The 16,389-nt window shown below is 45.7% G+C and overlaps 1 protein-coding gene across 1 annotated transcript in view; it reads right to left on the reverse strand.

Moving 5' to 3' along the window:
- Window positions 1-16,389, reverse strand: part of SORL1 (sortilin related receptor 1) — a 93,158-nt gene that overhangs the window by 60,277 nt on the left and 16,492 nt on the right. The window contains exons 2-6 of the mRNA XM_087706412.1: window positions 9,767-9,883; window positions 7,135-7,260; window positions 5,455-5,616; window positions 3,356-3,423; window positions 2,144-2,324 (exon numbers count right to left, since the gene is read on the reverse strand). Of these exons, the coding sequence (XP_087562538.1) occupies window positions 2,144-2,324; window positions 3,356-3,423; window positions 5,455-5,616; window positions 7,135-7,260; window positions 9,767-9,883 (654 nt within the window). The remainder of the gene's footprint in view (window positions 1-2,143; window positions 2,325-3,355; window positions 3,424-5,454; window positions 5,617-7,134; window positions 7,261-9,766; window positions 9,884-16,389) is intronic.

Genomic DNA, 16,389 nt, shown 5'->3' on the forward strand with positions numbered 1-16,389 from the left:
GCCTCAAACTCACAAGGTGTCGCATCCAATCCGCTCCAAACTGTGCCAGATTTCGTAAGAACCATTCTTCGATCTAAATTGCAAATACGAACTGAATTTTAAATACAAAGTCCTAGAAAACAGTGATGGCGAACCTTTTCGCACCGAGTGCCCAAACTGGAACATGTGAGCATGGGCTTGTGTGCGCACGCCGGAAACCCGAAGACCATCTGGCCAGTGTGAGCATGCCTCTTTTTTTTGGCTGTTTTTCAGGCCATTTCCAGACATTTTTCAGTCCATTTTCAGGCCGTTTTCCAGGCTGTTTTCAGGTTATTTTCCTGTCCGTTTTCAGGTTGTTTTCCTGGCTGTTTTCAGGTTGTTTTCCAGGCCCGAATAATTGCCAGAAAACAGCCCAGAAAATGGCCCCCAAACGGCCTGTTAATTGACTGTTTTTCAGGCCATTTCCGGACATTTTTCGGTCTGTTTTCAGGCTATTTTCCATGCTGTTTTCCAGGCCATTTTCAAGTTGTTTTCCAGGCCCAAATAGTGGTTGGAAAATGGCCCAGAAATGGCCTGAGAAATGGCCTGTTTTTCTGCTGTTTTTCATGCTGTTTCTGGACATTTTTCGGTCTTTTTTCAGGCTGTTTTCCAGGCTGTTTGGGGGGCATTTTCCAGACTCCATCGCCCGCGAAGACCAGCTGAGCAACCAGAAGAGCAGCTGGTGACGGGGCACGTGCCCACAGAGAGGGCTCTGAATGACACCTCTGGCACGTGGGCCAAAGGTTTGCCATCACGGTCCTAGAACATCCTTTGAGCAAACTCTTGGTTCTACAACCAGTTGGAGAACAAACTTTGCAAGAGTCTGACTCGGTAAGGCCTCCCCTCAGTGGTGGGATTCAACCAGAGGTGGGTTCCTACCGGTACGGTATGGTTCTGCCGAATATTTGTATTTGTATTTATTGTCACTTATAGGCTGCCCTTTTCCCTGAGGGGACTCAGGGCGGCTTACAACTCATGGGAAGGGAGTGCAAGACAAAACATAAAATAATATGTGGGTACAAATAAAAATAGCAATAAAACACAACATTCATTCAACATTCGGGTGGGGTGTATGAAGATCTTATCCCCAGGTCTGACGGGGAATAGGTAGTAACTCTGGCGGAAATGTGATTGTACCGGTTCTACCCTCAATGGCGCCATCTTGATTTTCTGTTCTGCACATGCGCAGAACAATCTTCATTGAAAAAATATTATTTTCCATTTTTAATATTGTGCGCATGCACAGACCGTTTTTAAAGCAAATGCGCACAAAAAATTTTGGCCACTGAACCGGTAGTAATGGCAGCAGGAACTCACCCCTGGATTCAACCAGTGTAACAACTGGTTTGCTGAAATCCCCGCACGCGCAGTTTGTTTCATTACCTCCAATAGACCGATCAGATCCCACAGATTAGGCCTCCTCCGAATTCCATCCGCCGGCCAATGCCGACTGGCGACTACCCAGAGAAGAGCCTTCTCTGTGGCTGCTCTGACCCTCTGGAACGAGCTCCCCGTGGAGATTCGAACCCTCACCACCCTCTAGGCCTTCCGCAAAGCCCTTAAAACCTGGCTGTTCCAACAGGCCTGGGGCTAAAGAGCTGTTGCCCCCCATCTTGAATGATATGACTGCTGTGTGTTTTTAAATCATGTATTGTTATGTTCCGTCTTTTTTATTTCTTGTCTGTACCCCCCTCCCCTGATTTGAATTGTGAGCCGCCCTGAGTCCCCCTTGGGGAAAATGGCGGCATATAAATGTAATAAAATCAAATCAAAATCAATCAAATCAAAACAGCTCTTAAAATGATCTTCTACTGCGGCCCTGGTGAGTAAAACAGTTGAGATGCAGCAATCCTCTCTGCTGTTCCTATCAGCTGGGCTTCAAACAAAGGAAATATAGGACAGCCTAGCGCAGGGGTGAGCAGGTGGGCCCAGCTGATTGTCGGGGCGAACCGGTTTGCTCCCAGCTGATCGTTGGAGCTACCGGTTCACTCGAACTGGTCCAAACCGGTAGCACCCCACCCCTGCCTCCCCTGTTTGAAATGCACCTCCACCCAGGAGGGATCTTACAATGTGTGGGAGGTTGGTGGGAGACTCCTCAGCAACCCCCAAGAGGGCAGTTTCTTACCCCAGATTTTGTTGCAAAGAGATACTTGTCCCTGAGCTGGAAGTCTTCCACCTCTTCCAGCAAAATCTCCTTATTTTCCCGCGTCTGGAAGAAATCTGTGCTGCGGAGGACCGTCGAAGACAAATTGGGTTCGTGCCGCTCGATGTAAATTGTACTTGGCTTGTCGTACGGCTCCACGCCCCTTAATGGCAAAAGAAGGGGAGGGGGGGAGAATTGGTGCATGGAAAAAAAGGGTTGTTTTTTTTTCATTTAGGCCAGGGGTCTCCAAACTTGGCAACTTTAAAACTTGCTGACTTCAACTCCCAGAATTCTCCAGACTTAAAGTTTGAAAACTCCTGATTTAGACCCATTAAAATCAAAACCCTCCAACAAGGGTTAAGATTTTAGGGTTCTCCAGAATTCTTCATTAGGGGATGGAGAAGAACAGTTCTCTCTCTTTTCTCTCTCTCTCTGTCATCTCTCTCTCTCACACACCTCTCTCTCCCTCCCATCCTCCCTCTCCCCTCTCTCATATCTCTCTTTCTCATCTCTCTTTCATCTCTATCTCTCTCTCTCCCTTCCTCCTTCCCTCTCTCTCTCTCTAACACATCTCTCTTTCTCGTCTCTCTCATCTCTCTCTCTCTCCCTTCCTCCTTTCCTCTCTCTCTCATATCTCCCTCTCTCTCTCTCTAACACAACACAACACACAACACACACACACACACAAAACACAGCAGACGTTCCCAATGATGTGTGGTATAATTTGTTTTTCAACCTCGCCAACTTTACGATATTTGGACTTCAACCCCCAGATTTCCTCAACCATTCCCCAGTATGCTGGGAAATGAAGAATGCTGGCTGGGGACTTCTGGGAGTTGAAGTCCAAACACTGTAAAGTTTGGAGGTTGAGAAACTCTCAATAATGCCGCCTCTTCCCCAGTAGGCTGCTTCCAGCAGTGGTCAGTCAAATGGACCTAGGACAAAATTTTCCAGTCTGGAGACCAGAGATGCATGGTAGTCCATTTGGATACCTCTAGTGGAGGGAGGGAGGAAGAAAAGGGGCAGCAAATAAACAAAATAACCCTTTTTAAAAATAATGTTGGCCAATTTTTTTGGGAGGCCACTGAATTTTACAAGGTTGGGACATTCTCGTTTGAAATCGCCCCAGATTGGAGGGAAGTGAAATTGTGCAGGGGGAGATGAAGAGTCCCGAGAATAAATTATAGGACTTACCAAGCGAAGGACTTCACGTGTTCATGAATCATGATCCAGGTTTGCCCAAAATCGTTCGATTTCCAGAGCTGGAAAAAAATATATGAGACGATGGCAAGGCATATTTGAGAGTCGTGTTTGGGCGAACTAAATTCGAAGAGCAGAATAATAAAAGCTGTCAAGGTGGATTCTTTGCCATGAACCGGGGGGGAAAGGGGAGGAAAGGAATGGGGAAAGGAAGAAGGAAAGGGAAGAAAGAGGAAAAGGAAAGGAAAAATAGAAGGAAAGGAAATGGAAAAGGGAAAAGAGGGAAGAGGAGAGAGGGGAGAGGAGGGGAGGGAAAGGGAGGAAAAGAAAAGAAGAAAAGGGAGGAAAGGAAGAAAAGAGGGAGGAAACAAAAGAAAGAAAAGAGGGAAAAGAAAGGGAGAAAAGGGACAAAAGAAAGAAAAGAGGGAAGAAAAGAAAGGAAGAAAAGGGAGAAAAGGAAAGAAAGGAAAGAGGGAGGAAACAAAAGAAAGAAAATAGGGAAAAGAAAGGGAGAAAAGGGAGAAAAGAAAAAGAAATGAAGAAAAGAGGGAGGAAAAAGAAGGAAGAAAGGGGGAGAAAAGGAAAGGAAGAAAAGAGGGAGGAAAGCAAAGCAAAGGAAGAAAAGAGGGAGGAAAAGAAGGAAAGGAAAGAAGGAAAAGAGGGAAGAAAGGAAAGGAAGAAAAGAGGGAGGAAAGGAAAGGAAGAAAAGAAGGAGCAAAGGAAAGGAAAGGAAGAAAAGAGGGAGGAAAGGAAAGGAAGAAAAGAGGGAGGAAAGGAAAGGAAGAAAGGAGGAAAGGAAAGGAAAAAGAGGGAGGAAAAGGAGGAAAGGAAGAAAAAAGAGAGGAAAAGAAAGGAAGAAAAGAAGGAGCAAAGGAAAGGAAAGTAGGTAAAAAGGAAATGGAGGAAGGAACGAGAAAAAAACAACAACCCTATTTTCTACAGAAAAGGGAGGAGGGGAAGAAGGGAAGGGAAGAGAAAGGACGGAGCAAATATTTCTGCCTGATGAGACCTGAAATACTGCATTATATTCATCCCCAGGCAGTATTTCTTTTTTCTGGGGCTAAGCAAAAAAGGAAAAAGAGAAGACGCGGCTGCACTGGAGCAGAAAGAAAGCATAAAAACACGGGTGTGTGACCACAGAAGCCAAACAGCCTCGTTGCTGCCAGAATCAAAGCAGCCGGGACATTCCCTGGCATCTCTTTCTCCATCCCGGTGCTGCCTCCTTCCAAGCACCGACAAACAATGTTGAGCGGAGCTGAAGGAGAACAAAAGCAGGATTCTTGTTGGGGGAAAAGAGGTGGGGTGGGGGAGGGAAACATGAGGGGGAGGGCGGGCGAATGTTCGACAGTTGGTGAATGCTCTTCCACCCAGGGCCTCAGCCTTGGGACAGAAGAGGGACCGAGAGCGGTGATCCAAAGGCAAATTGACCCTATCCAAAATCTGGATCCTGGGAGGAAAGCCGGAAACATAGAACGACGCAAGAGCAGGAGAAAACTCGGGATCTGTTTCTCCTCCCTTTCAGGCAGAAAACATACTGCTTAGCAGGGGTGGGATTCAGCCAGTTCGTACCAGTTTGGGCGAACTGGATGTTAATTTTACATGTGGTTCGCAGAACTGGTAGTTGGAAGGATTGGCTGGCCTCGCCCACCCCATCCCTCTCAGGACTGTCCACACGGCCTGTTCATTACGCCAGGTAAATGCAGGGCCCACGTGGAGGGTCTTGGGGAGGGGGTGAAAAACGGGACTCCCTGAAGTTCCAGAAGTCTGGAAACCGACCTGTTTCTGGCCTCTAGAGCCCGGGGGAGGCTGTTTTCGCCCTCCCGGAAGCTCGAGGAAAACCTACAGAGAGGAGGGCACTATCCGAATCTGGCAGGCCACAACAGATTGCAGGAGGTCGTCACAGCTGAAAACGGAGCTCTGGAGCCTGTTTTCACTGGCAGAGCACTTAGGCTACCACAGGCATGTCCCCTCCCCCAGCCCCCGACACTAGTGATGTCATGCTGGCCACACCCACCCTGCCTCACCCCCCCCCTCACCCCAAAGTCAAACACAACCTGATGCGGCTCTCCATGAAATTGAGTTTCCTCATTCACCTGTTTGTTGGGATGGGATCGGTCATATCCCAGGACAAGATTGGGGAGCTGGCTGTGCAGGAGGAGGTCCGCGGCTTTAAATGGAACCGGGAAGCCTTGAATAGTGGTGCAAAAATCCGTCGTGAGCCAGAGGTACTGAGAGAACGCATCGACAAAGATGTACTGTGGAAGGGATGGGGGAGAAAGGGAAGGAAAGAGAAACAGGTTAAAAGAAACAGGTCAAGAGACAGCTATAAAATTGTGACTGACGCAATATATTTAACCATGGTTTTATGGATAAACGCAGTCAGTTGAATCAAGGCCCCAAAATGGCGCCTAGTACATCTCTCAAAAGTAATTTAATGCCGTTAATTAAATAGTTGCTTATACTGCGTGTTTGCCAACAACAACGGTTCTAAAAAGTTCAGGCTGGATTATCCATTCAGTTATGGCACCAAACTGGAAACCAGGAGGTGGTGAGTTCTAGCTCCACCTTAGGCATGAAATCAACTGGGTGACATTGGGGCAACCACCAGCAGATGGTGAGTTATAGTTTTGCTTCAGGCACGAAAGTCGTCTGCATGACTTCGGGTCAATCATCAGAAGACGGTGAGTTCTAGTTCCACTTGAGGCATGAAAGTTGTCTGGGTGACTTTGGGCCAATCGCCAGGTGATAGTGAGTTCTAGCCTCACAGAAACAACCCTGAGAGGTAAGTTGACTCAGAGAGAGTGACTGGGCCAAAGTCGCCTGGCTGGCTTTCGTGCCATAAGGTGAAACTAGAACTCACTTTTTCCTGGGTTCTAGCCTGGTGCCTTAAACCAGTAGAACAAACTGGCTCTCTAAGTATTCCCACTGGTTGCAGCATCCCAGGTTCTCTGATCATTTCCAAACAGACTTCCAACAAGCAATCAACGGGGGGGGGGAGCCAGGTTCACTTAACGACCCCATGAATCCAGTGATTCATTTAGCAACTACTGTTCGGATCGAGGCTCCCCAAGAGCCTGAAGCAAACTCCTTGTCCCAACAAAAGACCCTTTTATTAATTTCCTCTGAATTCTGCTCCTTCACATCCCGCCAAGTCTTTCAAGGGAGGATTTACAGTCACAGACCTTATCTGGTTTGGAGAGCTGCCAGGCTGATATCTGCAGAACTTGGCAAGGAGTCTTGGAGAGTCACGAACCAATGAAGCAAACTAATTGTCTCCTGCAAACTCCACTCCCCTTTTGCTCCTTTTTTTATTTCCTCTGGGAGGGGCCATTCATCGTCCACCTGTGGCCTTACTCCCAAGTCTTTAGTGTTCCCTTCATCTGGCAACTCTGCGCATCCGCACACTGGGAACAGGCTCCAGCTGTTCTTCTGCCTCACTGATATCTGACTCCGAAGGCAGCTGATAACTGGCATACGGCACTGGCCCCCTTTCTACCTCTGACAGAGCCCTCATCAGAGCCTTCCCCAGACTCCAGGACTGGCCCAGGTTCCTCCCCAACCCTCCTCACTGTCCGAATCTGCTGCCAGCTCTGCTGGCCACTGGCGGGCCACAACAACTGTGGCAAAAAAAGGTCGTAATATCAGACGTGACCTACTTAATAACTGCTCTGCTTTACCAATGAGAATTCTGATCCCAAACTGCAAGTTGTGAGTTAAGGATTATCTGTATAAATTCTCCATTCAACTATCAAACAATTATTAATTTTACTAACCCTTTTGTTGTCGGCTGGACTGTGATAGAACTGAGCGATCACAGCTTGGCTGGAGTTCCCTGGGCCAAAACCAAATTTTTGGGATATATTTTTAAACGTTTTCCCGTAATCGTAGGAAACATAAACCTAGCAAAGGAAGAGGCAAAGCATGAGAAATGACAGGATCGTGTCTTTTCACAGATCACGGAAACACATGGCAATGCATTCTTGTAAATAATTAGATCACACATAACCAATGTCCAATTGGGAACATCTGCTGTAGTGTGTGGTGCGGGGGGAGGGGAGGAGAGAAAGAGGGAGGGAGGGAAGGAGGGAGGGAGAGATCCCTTGATGAAGAATTCTGGAGAACACAAAATCTTGACCTCTTTGGAGGCTGCATTTTTTTTGAACAGTTTTTTTAAATTGTTGGTTCGCTATATACAATAGGTATACATTCACATAGTTATTATTCTTTTTTACATTTGTCGTTCTTATACATTTGTCATTCCATTTACAGGTTTATAACATACCATTTGGTTTGCTTCGTTTACCATCCCTTGACTAGAAGACCTCCAAGGTCCCTTCCAAATCTCTTATTCTATTCTATTCTTCTATTCTATTCTACAAGGTCCCTTCCAACTGTTATTCTATTCTATTCTATTATTCTATTCTACAAGGTCCCTTCCAACTCTGTTATTCTATTCTATTCTATTTTATTCTATTCTTCTATTCTATTCTACAAGGTCCCTTCCAACTCTGTTATTCTATTCCATTCTATTCTATTCTATTATTCTATTCTATTCTATTCTACAAGGTCCCTTCCAACTCTGTTATTCTATTCTATTCTATTATTCTATTCTATTCTACAAGGTCCCTTCCAACTCTGTTATTCTATTCTATTCTATTATTCTATTCTATTCTACAAGGTCCCTTCCAACTGTTATTCTATTCTATTCTATTATTCTATTCTATAAGGTCCCTTCCAACTCTGTTATTCTATTCCATTCTATTATTCTATTCTATTCTATTCTACAAGGTCCCTTCCAACTCTGTTATTCTATTCTATTCTGTTCTGTTCTATTCTATTCTATTATTCTATTCTATTCTACAAGGTCCCTTCCAACTCTGTTATTCTATTCTATTCTAACTTTTTTCCTTCAGAAAGAAAACATCTTCTGGTTTTACAGAACAGGAACTGTTGTTTGTACGGCACCAAAGTTTGCGAAATGGCGACTTACTCCTTGTCTTTACAAGAAGATGTAAAAGCCATTCCAAATTATTATTCTGGAAACAATCCAAGTTGCTCCCTGGATGGGGAGGGGGCGGAATGAGCAAAGAGGGAAGTGTGCAAATCCACCTTCACACTCTGCTTCTTGTTCCTGGTGAGACCCTTGTGAAAAAGTAACAACATTGTACACAACTTTCTATTCTATGGGCCTCGGGTAGAATCCCATCAGTCTCCAGACAGGAGTTGAAAAGACTTGGGAGGTTTGATTCAATTAAGGTTGAGCTACTGAAGTGTTCACATGATCTGATTATTAGCTTTAGTGCTTTAATTATTAATTTAATTAGCTGGGTGGTTTAATTATTTTTTCCATTAAATTGGCAATTGGTTTTATGGATAAAAATATTAATATGTTTTAACTGCACATGTTAATTGCCATTCCCTGCTCCAAAAAAAAAAACATCTGTACAGCCAGCCAGTCTAAAAAATCAGATGTTGCTGCTCCATCATTCCCACCTCTGTATTCAGGGCTGCTAAGAGCTTTAATTCAAGCACCACCAGAATCCAAGGTTTAAAAATTGCTTTACACTTGCTGAGTTCTTTGAGGGGAGGGAGGAAAAGGAAGGAGGAGAGGAGAAGGAGGAGGAGGAGGAAGAAGAAGAAGAAAAAAGAAGAGAAGGAGGAAGAAGGAGGAGGAGGAGAAGACAGAGGACGTGAAGGGGAAGAAGGAGGAAGGAGGAGGAGAAAAGAAGGAGGAGGAGGAAGAAGAAGAGGAATAGGAGGAAGAAAAAAGAAGACTAGGAGGAGGAAGAAGGGAAAGAAAGAAAGAAGAAGAAGAAGAAGAAGAAGAGGAGGAGGAGGAGGAGGGAGAAAAAAGGAGGAGGAAGAAGAAGAGGAAGAGGAGGAGGAAGAAGAAGAGGAGGAGGAGGAGGATGTGGAGGAAGAAAAAAGAAGAGAAGAAGAGAAGGAGGAGGAGAAAGAAGGAGGAGGAGGGGAGGAGAAGACAGAGGAGGTGAAGGGGAAGAAGGAGGAAGAAGGAGAAAGAAAAGGAGGAGGAGAAAAGAAGAGGAGGAGGAGGAAGAAGTAGTGGAGGAAGAAGAAAGAAGAGAAGGAGGAGGAGGAGAAAGAAGGAGGAGGAGGGGAGGAGAAGACAGAGGAGGTGAAGGGGAAGAACGAGAAGGAGAAAGAAAAGGAGGAGGAGAAAAGAAAAGGAGGAGGAGGAGGAGGAGGAGGAGGAGGAGGAGGAGGAGGAGGAGGAGGAGGAGGAGGAGGAGGAGGAGGAGGAGGAAGAAGAGAATAAGGAAGCAGACTCTTGTTATTCCTGAGAAAAAAACCAAAGTGTCTTTTCTGGGAATGTTTTCCAGCCTAAATGCAAAGTAAATATCTGATAAACAATAACCAGCCAAAGATAAAAGGCAAAATACTTACGTCACTAAATTTGGAACCTGGCAATGCCAGGCTGTCCCGGGCCAAAGCTACAATCACATTGCTCTTCTCCCCAGCCCAGTGAACGACCATTTGAATGTGGGAATCGTTCAAGCTAACCTAGATAAGAGAAAACGGCGTTAGAAGGAAAAGCAATGAACAGCGCAGGAGGTATAAAAGAGAAGGAAACCACTTCTCCCTACAACTCTTCCTGGCTTATTTCAACCCTTGGGAAAAATGAGAAAGGTGGAAGCTCTTTGGTTACCTCAATATATACCTTGTTATTTGAAAGAGGAGCAGAGCGGTGTTAGGTTCACTGAATTCTACGGGGCTTCTGTGGATATTTTGGTTTTTTTAAAATATATTTTTATTATTTACATAGAAGTAAATCGAACACAGTGTGATCATCCGCCATAAAAACCACATGAAAGACAAATGACATATATACTACTTACACAGTGCTAAGGTAAAGGTAAAGATTCCCCTTGCACATCTGTGCTAGTCGTTCCTGACTCTAGGGGGCGGTGCTCATCTCCCTTTCAAAGCCAAAGAGCCAGCGCCGTCCAAAGACGTCTCTGTGGTCATGTGGCCAGCATGACTAAACGCCAAAGGCACACGGAACACTGTTCCCTTCCCACCAAAGGTGGTTCCTGTTTTTCTACTTGCATTTTTTTACGTGCTTTCGAACTGCTAGGTTGGCAGAAACTGGGATAACAAATGGGAGCTCACTCCATTACGCAGCGCTAGGGATTCGAACCGCCAAACTGCCCACCTTTCTGACCGACAAGCTCAGCATCTTAGCCACTGAACCATTGCATCCCTCAAGTGCTAGTCTTATATAATTATTTTTGACCAACGTATTCATTCTAAAAGTTATATAAACTCTCATTTCAAGTCTACTTAGCCTAATTTTTTTTGTGTTTCGACTCCCACCTCATGTTTCCAGCCATTGATAAAATCTATTCCATGTGCCGTAATATTCTGTCTCTCCTTTGTTTTTTTTTAATTGTAATGTTACTCTATCCATTTCTGCGCATGTTCATTATCTTCCTTATTATCTCCTTTTCTGAAGGGCTATTTCCACTCTTCCATTGCTGTGCATGCACCATTCTCGCTGCTGTTCAGATGTGAAGTATTATATTGACCCTTTGCTACAGCCTTCTGTGATAATACCTACCGTAATAGAAATAATTCTGGCTTGAATTCTATATGTTGTCCAACCATTTTTTTCTAGCCACAGGCTTCTGTGGATATTTTGATCATCATCTCTCTTTGGCCATCATCAAGCCATGAAACACAACGACTTCCTCAGTAGATGATAACTATCCAGACTTTGCTTGGTTTCTCATGGTCAGTGGGTTCTAGTCTCTAAACTCTGCTGATGTATTTTATTAATACCTAGATACTTAATACTTAATACAGGTAGAGTCCTCGAATAACAACAGTTCGTTTAATGACTGTCCAAAGATACAACGGCATGAAACAAGTGAGACACGCTGTGGTCATATGATTTACATTTGGATGCTTGCAGTGGTGAAATTAAAATTTTTGGGCATGGCTTGGTGGGCATGTTAGGATACTGCAAAATCTCCATTCCCTCCCCACTCCAGGGGAAGAATACTGCAAAATCTCCATTCCCATCCCCACTCCAAGGGAAGGATATTGCAAAATCTCCATTCCCTCCCCACTCAAGGGAAGGATACTGCCAAATTCCCATTCCCATCCCCACTCCAGGGGAAGGATACTGCAAAATCCACATTCCCACCCCACTCTGGGGCTAGCCAGAGGTGGCATTTGCCGGTTCTCTGAACAACTCAAAATTTCCACTACCGGTTCTACAGAAATCCACTAGACAAATTTCTCACTGGGCGACTTCAATTCAGGGCTCAGCTGTGGTTGTAAACTAAGGAAGTCTTGTAACCCAGGGAGGAAGAGGCTTCTGAGAAATGAATTCCCTCCGGATCGCCGTTTGATCTACTCTCTCTGTACTTTTCAGAAACCCGTAGAGACTGATCTCTTTGGTTTAGCCTTTTAAGCCCAATTAATTTCATCTTTCGTGTTTTCATTTCACTGGCTCATCACGGGTCTTTTTCCAATGGAAAGGAAACTTATAAATGAAGCCAATAAATGAAGCCATGTCTCTCCACAGATACTTTATTCCAGGGGTGGGCTGCTGGGGGTTCGCACAGGCTTGGGCAATCCCCTAGCTAGGATTCTGCCCAGTTCAGGGAACCCCCAAATGACACCTCTCTTTCTCTCATCTCTCTTCCCCCTCTCTCTTTTTCTCATCTCTCCCCCCCCCTTTCTCTTTTTCTCATCTCTCCCCCCACTTTCTCTTTTTCTCATCTCTCCCCCCACTTTCTCTTTTTCTCATCTCTCTCTCCCCCCCCTTTCTCTCATCTCTCTCCCCCTTTCTCTCTCTCATCTCTCTCCCGCTCTTTCTCTCATCTCTCCCCTCTCTTTCTCTCATCTCTCCCCCTCTCTCATCTCTCTCTCCCTTTCTCTCATCTCTCTCCCGCTTTCTCTCATCTCTCCCTCTCTTTCTCTCATCTCTCTCTCCCCCTCTCTCTTTCTCTCATCTCACTCTCCCCCTCTTTTCTCATCTCTCTCCCCCTCTCTTTCTCTCATCTCTCCCCTTTTCTCATCTCTCTCCCCCTCTCTTTCTCTCATCTCTCCCCCTATCTCTTTCTCTCATCTCTCTCTCCCCCTTTCTCTCATCTCTCTCCCTCTCTCTTTCATCTCTCTCCTCTTTCTGTCATCTCTCCCCGTCTCTCTTTCTCTCATCTCTCTCTCCCCCTGTCTCTTTCTCTCCTCTCTCTCTCCCCCTCTCTTTCTCTCATCTCTCTCCCTCTCTTTTTCTCATCTCTTCCCCTCTTTCTCTCATCTCTCTCCCTCTCTTTCTCTCATCTCTCTCTCCCTCTTTCTCTCATCTCTCTCCCGCTCTTTCTCTCATCTCTCTCCCGCTCTTTCTCTCATCTCTCCCCTCTCTTTCTCTCATCTCTCTCTCCCCCTCTTTTTCTCATCTCTCTCCCCCTCTCTTTCTCTCATCTCTCCCCCTCTCTCATCTCTCTCTCCCTTTCTCTCATCTCTCTCCCGCTTTCTCTCATCTCTCCCTCTCTTTCTCTCATCTCTCTCTCCCCCTCTCTCTTTCTCTCATCTCACTCTCCCCCTCTTTTTCTCATCTCTCTCCCCCTCTCTTTCTCTCATCTCTCCCCTTTTCTCATCTCTCTCCCCCTCTCTTTCTCTCATCTCTCCCCCTATCTCTTTCTCTCATCTCTCTCTCCCCCTTTCTCTCATCTCTCTCCCTCTCTCTTTCATCTCTCTCCTCTTTCTGTCATCTCTCCCCGTCTCTCTTTCTCTCATCTCTCTCTCCCCCTGTCTCTTTCTCTCCTCTCTCTCTCCCCCTCTCTTTCTCTCATCTCTCTCCCTCTCTTTTTCTCATCTCTTCCCCTCTTTCTCTCATCTCTCTCCCTCTCTTTCTCTCATCTCTCTCTCCCTCTCTCTCTCATCTCTCTCCCGCTCTTTCTCTCATCTCTCTCCCGCTCTTTCTCTCATCTCTCCCCTCTCTTTCTCTCATCTCTCTCTCCCCCTCTTTTTCTCATCTCTCTCCCCCTCTCTTTCTCTCATCTCTCCCCCTCTCTCATCTCTCTCTCCCTTTCTCTCATCTCTCTCCCGCTTTCTCTCATCTCTCCCTCTCTTTCTCTCATCTCTCTCTCCCCCTCTCTCTTTCTCTCATCTCACTCTCCCCCTCTTTTTCTCATCTCTCTCCCCCTCTCTTTCTCTCATCTCTCCCCTTTTCTCATCTCTCTCCCCCTCTCTTTCTCTCATCTCTCCCCCTATCTCTTTCTCTCATATCTCTCTCCCCCTTTCTCTCATCTCTCTCCCTCTCTCTTTCATCTCTCTCCTCTTTCTGTCATCTCTCCCCGTCTCTCTTTCTCTCATCTCTCTCTCCCCCTGTCTCTTTCTCTCCTCTCTCTCTCCCCCTCTCTTTCTCTCATCTCTCTCCCTCTCTTTTTCTCATCTCTTCCCCTCTTTCTCTCATCTCTCTCCCTCTCTTTCTCTCATCTCTCTCTCCCCCTCTCTCTCTCTCATCTCTCTCTCCCCCTCTCTTTCTCTCATCTCTCCCCTCCTCTCTCTTTCATCTCTCTCCTCCTCTTTCTGTCATCTCTCCCCGTCTCTCTTTCTCTCATCTCTCTCTCCCCCTGTCTCTCTCTTTCTCTCCTCTCTCTCTCTCCCCCCCCCTCTCTCCCTCTCTCTCTCTCTCTCTCTCTCTCTCTCTCTCTCCTTCCCTCTCCACATATGCTAAAAATCCAAAATGTAGCTTCTTCTAAAATAGATGTACATTTCCCAAGATCAGGCGGCTGGCAAGATTTTCTCCTTTAGAGTGTTGCAGACAAATGCTACCCACGTAATTTCCATCTTTATCTCTTCACCTATTTTTGAGTTCAAACCCGGAGGTGGGGGGAGGGGGGAGACCAGCCATCCGGATTCTTCCAACTTGGTCCAGGATGTGGGCTGAAGAATTAAGGCATTTCGAAGCCTGTGACGCAAGCATTATAAATAATAATCAAAGCCACGCAGCTGCACCCTGGATCCTCACAACTGTGAGAACAAGGCTCTGCGCCATTTGTCTGTCGGAAGGCAAGCGACACCTGGAGTTCCTTTTGATCTGCTGCTTTCATTCCAGCAGACGTCAACAAGGGGTCAACAAGGATGAAAGTTTGGCTTTCAAGGGGAAAATTGACGTTCTAGCTTTTCTGGAGAGCCGGAATTGTCAGGATTTAAGGCAGGGTGATCCGAGAGGATTTGAAAGCATTTCAAGAAATGGTTCGGGACATCATCAACAAGAGTCCCTCAGCCCTCAATTTGTGTTCCGATCCTGCCCGGAAAGCCATATCAGCCATATCAACTTTTCCATAGAGATGAGAGGGGAAATAGGAGAAGAGAGGCAAAATGAAATTTTTCCTTTCCGGTTTGCTGCAAGAAAATAATGCGAAGAAAAGATTCCAAATAAAATAACATAAACGGAAGAGATATCTTGCTGAAAAGTTATGAATCAAACTCCTATCTGCCAATGGTGTGTGTGTGTGTGTGTGTGTGTGTGTGTGTTTGTGTGTGTGTGTATCTATATCTATCTATCTATGTATCATCTGTCTGTCTGTCTGTCTGTCTATCTATCTATCTATCTATCTATCTATCTATCTATCTATCTATCATCTATCTATCTATCTATCTATCTATCTATCTATCTATCTATCTATCTATCTATCTATCTATCTGAGGTGGGTTGCTCCCAATAAGGCCTGATTCGGCCGAATTCAGGCCTGGGTCGCAAAACCGGCAACGACCCAGGCCTGCCACGCCCCCAAACTGGTTCCCTCACCCGCCACTGGGCCGCTGCCATTTCGGTTCTTAGTGACTATGGTGGTGTTAAATATTGACAGACAAGCTAATAACAATAATAATGATACAGTAACAATAGTCATCATATAACCAAAAAGCTTTTAGCTAGGTTTAGCAATAGCAATAGCAGTTAGACTTATATACCGCTTCATAGGGCTTTCAGCCCTCTCTAAGCGGTTTACAGAGCCAGCATATCGCCCCCAACAATCTGGGTCCTCATTTTACCCACCTCGGAAGGATGGAAGGCTGAGTCAACCTTGAGCGGGTGAGATAAAACCACTGAACTGCAGATAGCAGTCAGCTGAAGTGGCCTGCAGTACTGCACCCTAACCACTGCGCCACCTCGGCTCTTGGAAGGCTCTTGGAAGAAGAAGGTTTCTTCTTATACATTAAAGTATTGTAATTATTTACTTTCTACTTGCAGGACTAACATTTACGACCTTCCTCTTCTCTAATTCCCACCCCTTGCTTCTATCCGTGCATAGAATTTATTCCAAATCATACAATATTCTGTATCTTCTTGATCTTTAATTTTAAAGGTTAATCTAACCATTTCGGCAAAAAAAAAAAATGAATTACAGCCTCAGCCCCCAGGTACCTTTTACTACATGTGGTGGAGGTGTAGTAAAGCAAGAGAATATTGGGAGAAACTGACTGGAAATGTTAGCCAATGGGAGAATTTGGGGTGTACTAAAAGAATATTCTAGAACGGCATTACTCTTCTGAGAAGGGAGGGCCAACTCTTGCTGTTGTCTTTTCCCCACTGTATTAATCTCAAAGTTGAAGGTAAAAATATGACATTTCCCGTGTGTATTTGTTTAATCTTTTGGAAGCTGGCATGAGGGAAAGCAAAACAGCAGACTTTAGCACTGGCTTTATTTACACATATGCCGCTGGAAATGACAGAGGTTCTTCAGGAAAAGAGAAACACTGGAGGGTTACAACTTAATCCCATCATGGTGAGCCTATGGCACTCGTGCCACAGGGAGCACGCGGTGAGCTTGGCAGAATAGAAGAGCAGACTTGGAAGGGACCTTGGAGGTCTACTAGTCCAACCCCCTACTTAGGCAGGAAACCCTACACCACTTCGAGAGCCGAGGTGGCGCAGTGGTTAGAGTGCAGTACTGCAGGCTACTTCAGCTGACTGCTAGTTCGGCAGTTCGGCTGTTCAAATCTCACCGGCTCAGGGTTGACTCAGCCTTCCATCCTTCCGAGGTGGGTAA

This window comes from Thamnophis sirtalis, unplaced genomic scaffold (genome assembly GCF_051295495.1).
Source record: "Thamnophis sirtalis isolate CommonGarterSnake01/CBP01778 unplaced genomic scaffold, rThaSir2_p1.2 scaffold_2, whole genome shotgun sequence".
Lineage (NCBI taxonomy): Eukaryota > Metazoa > Chordata > Lepidosauria > Squamata > Natricidae > Thamnophis > Thamnophis sirtalis.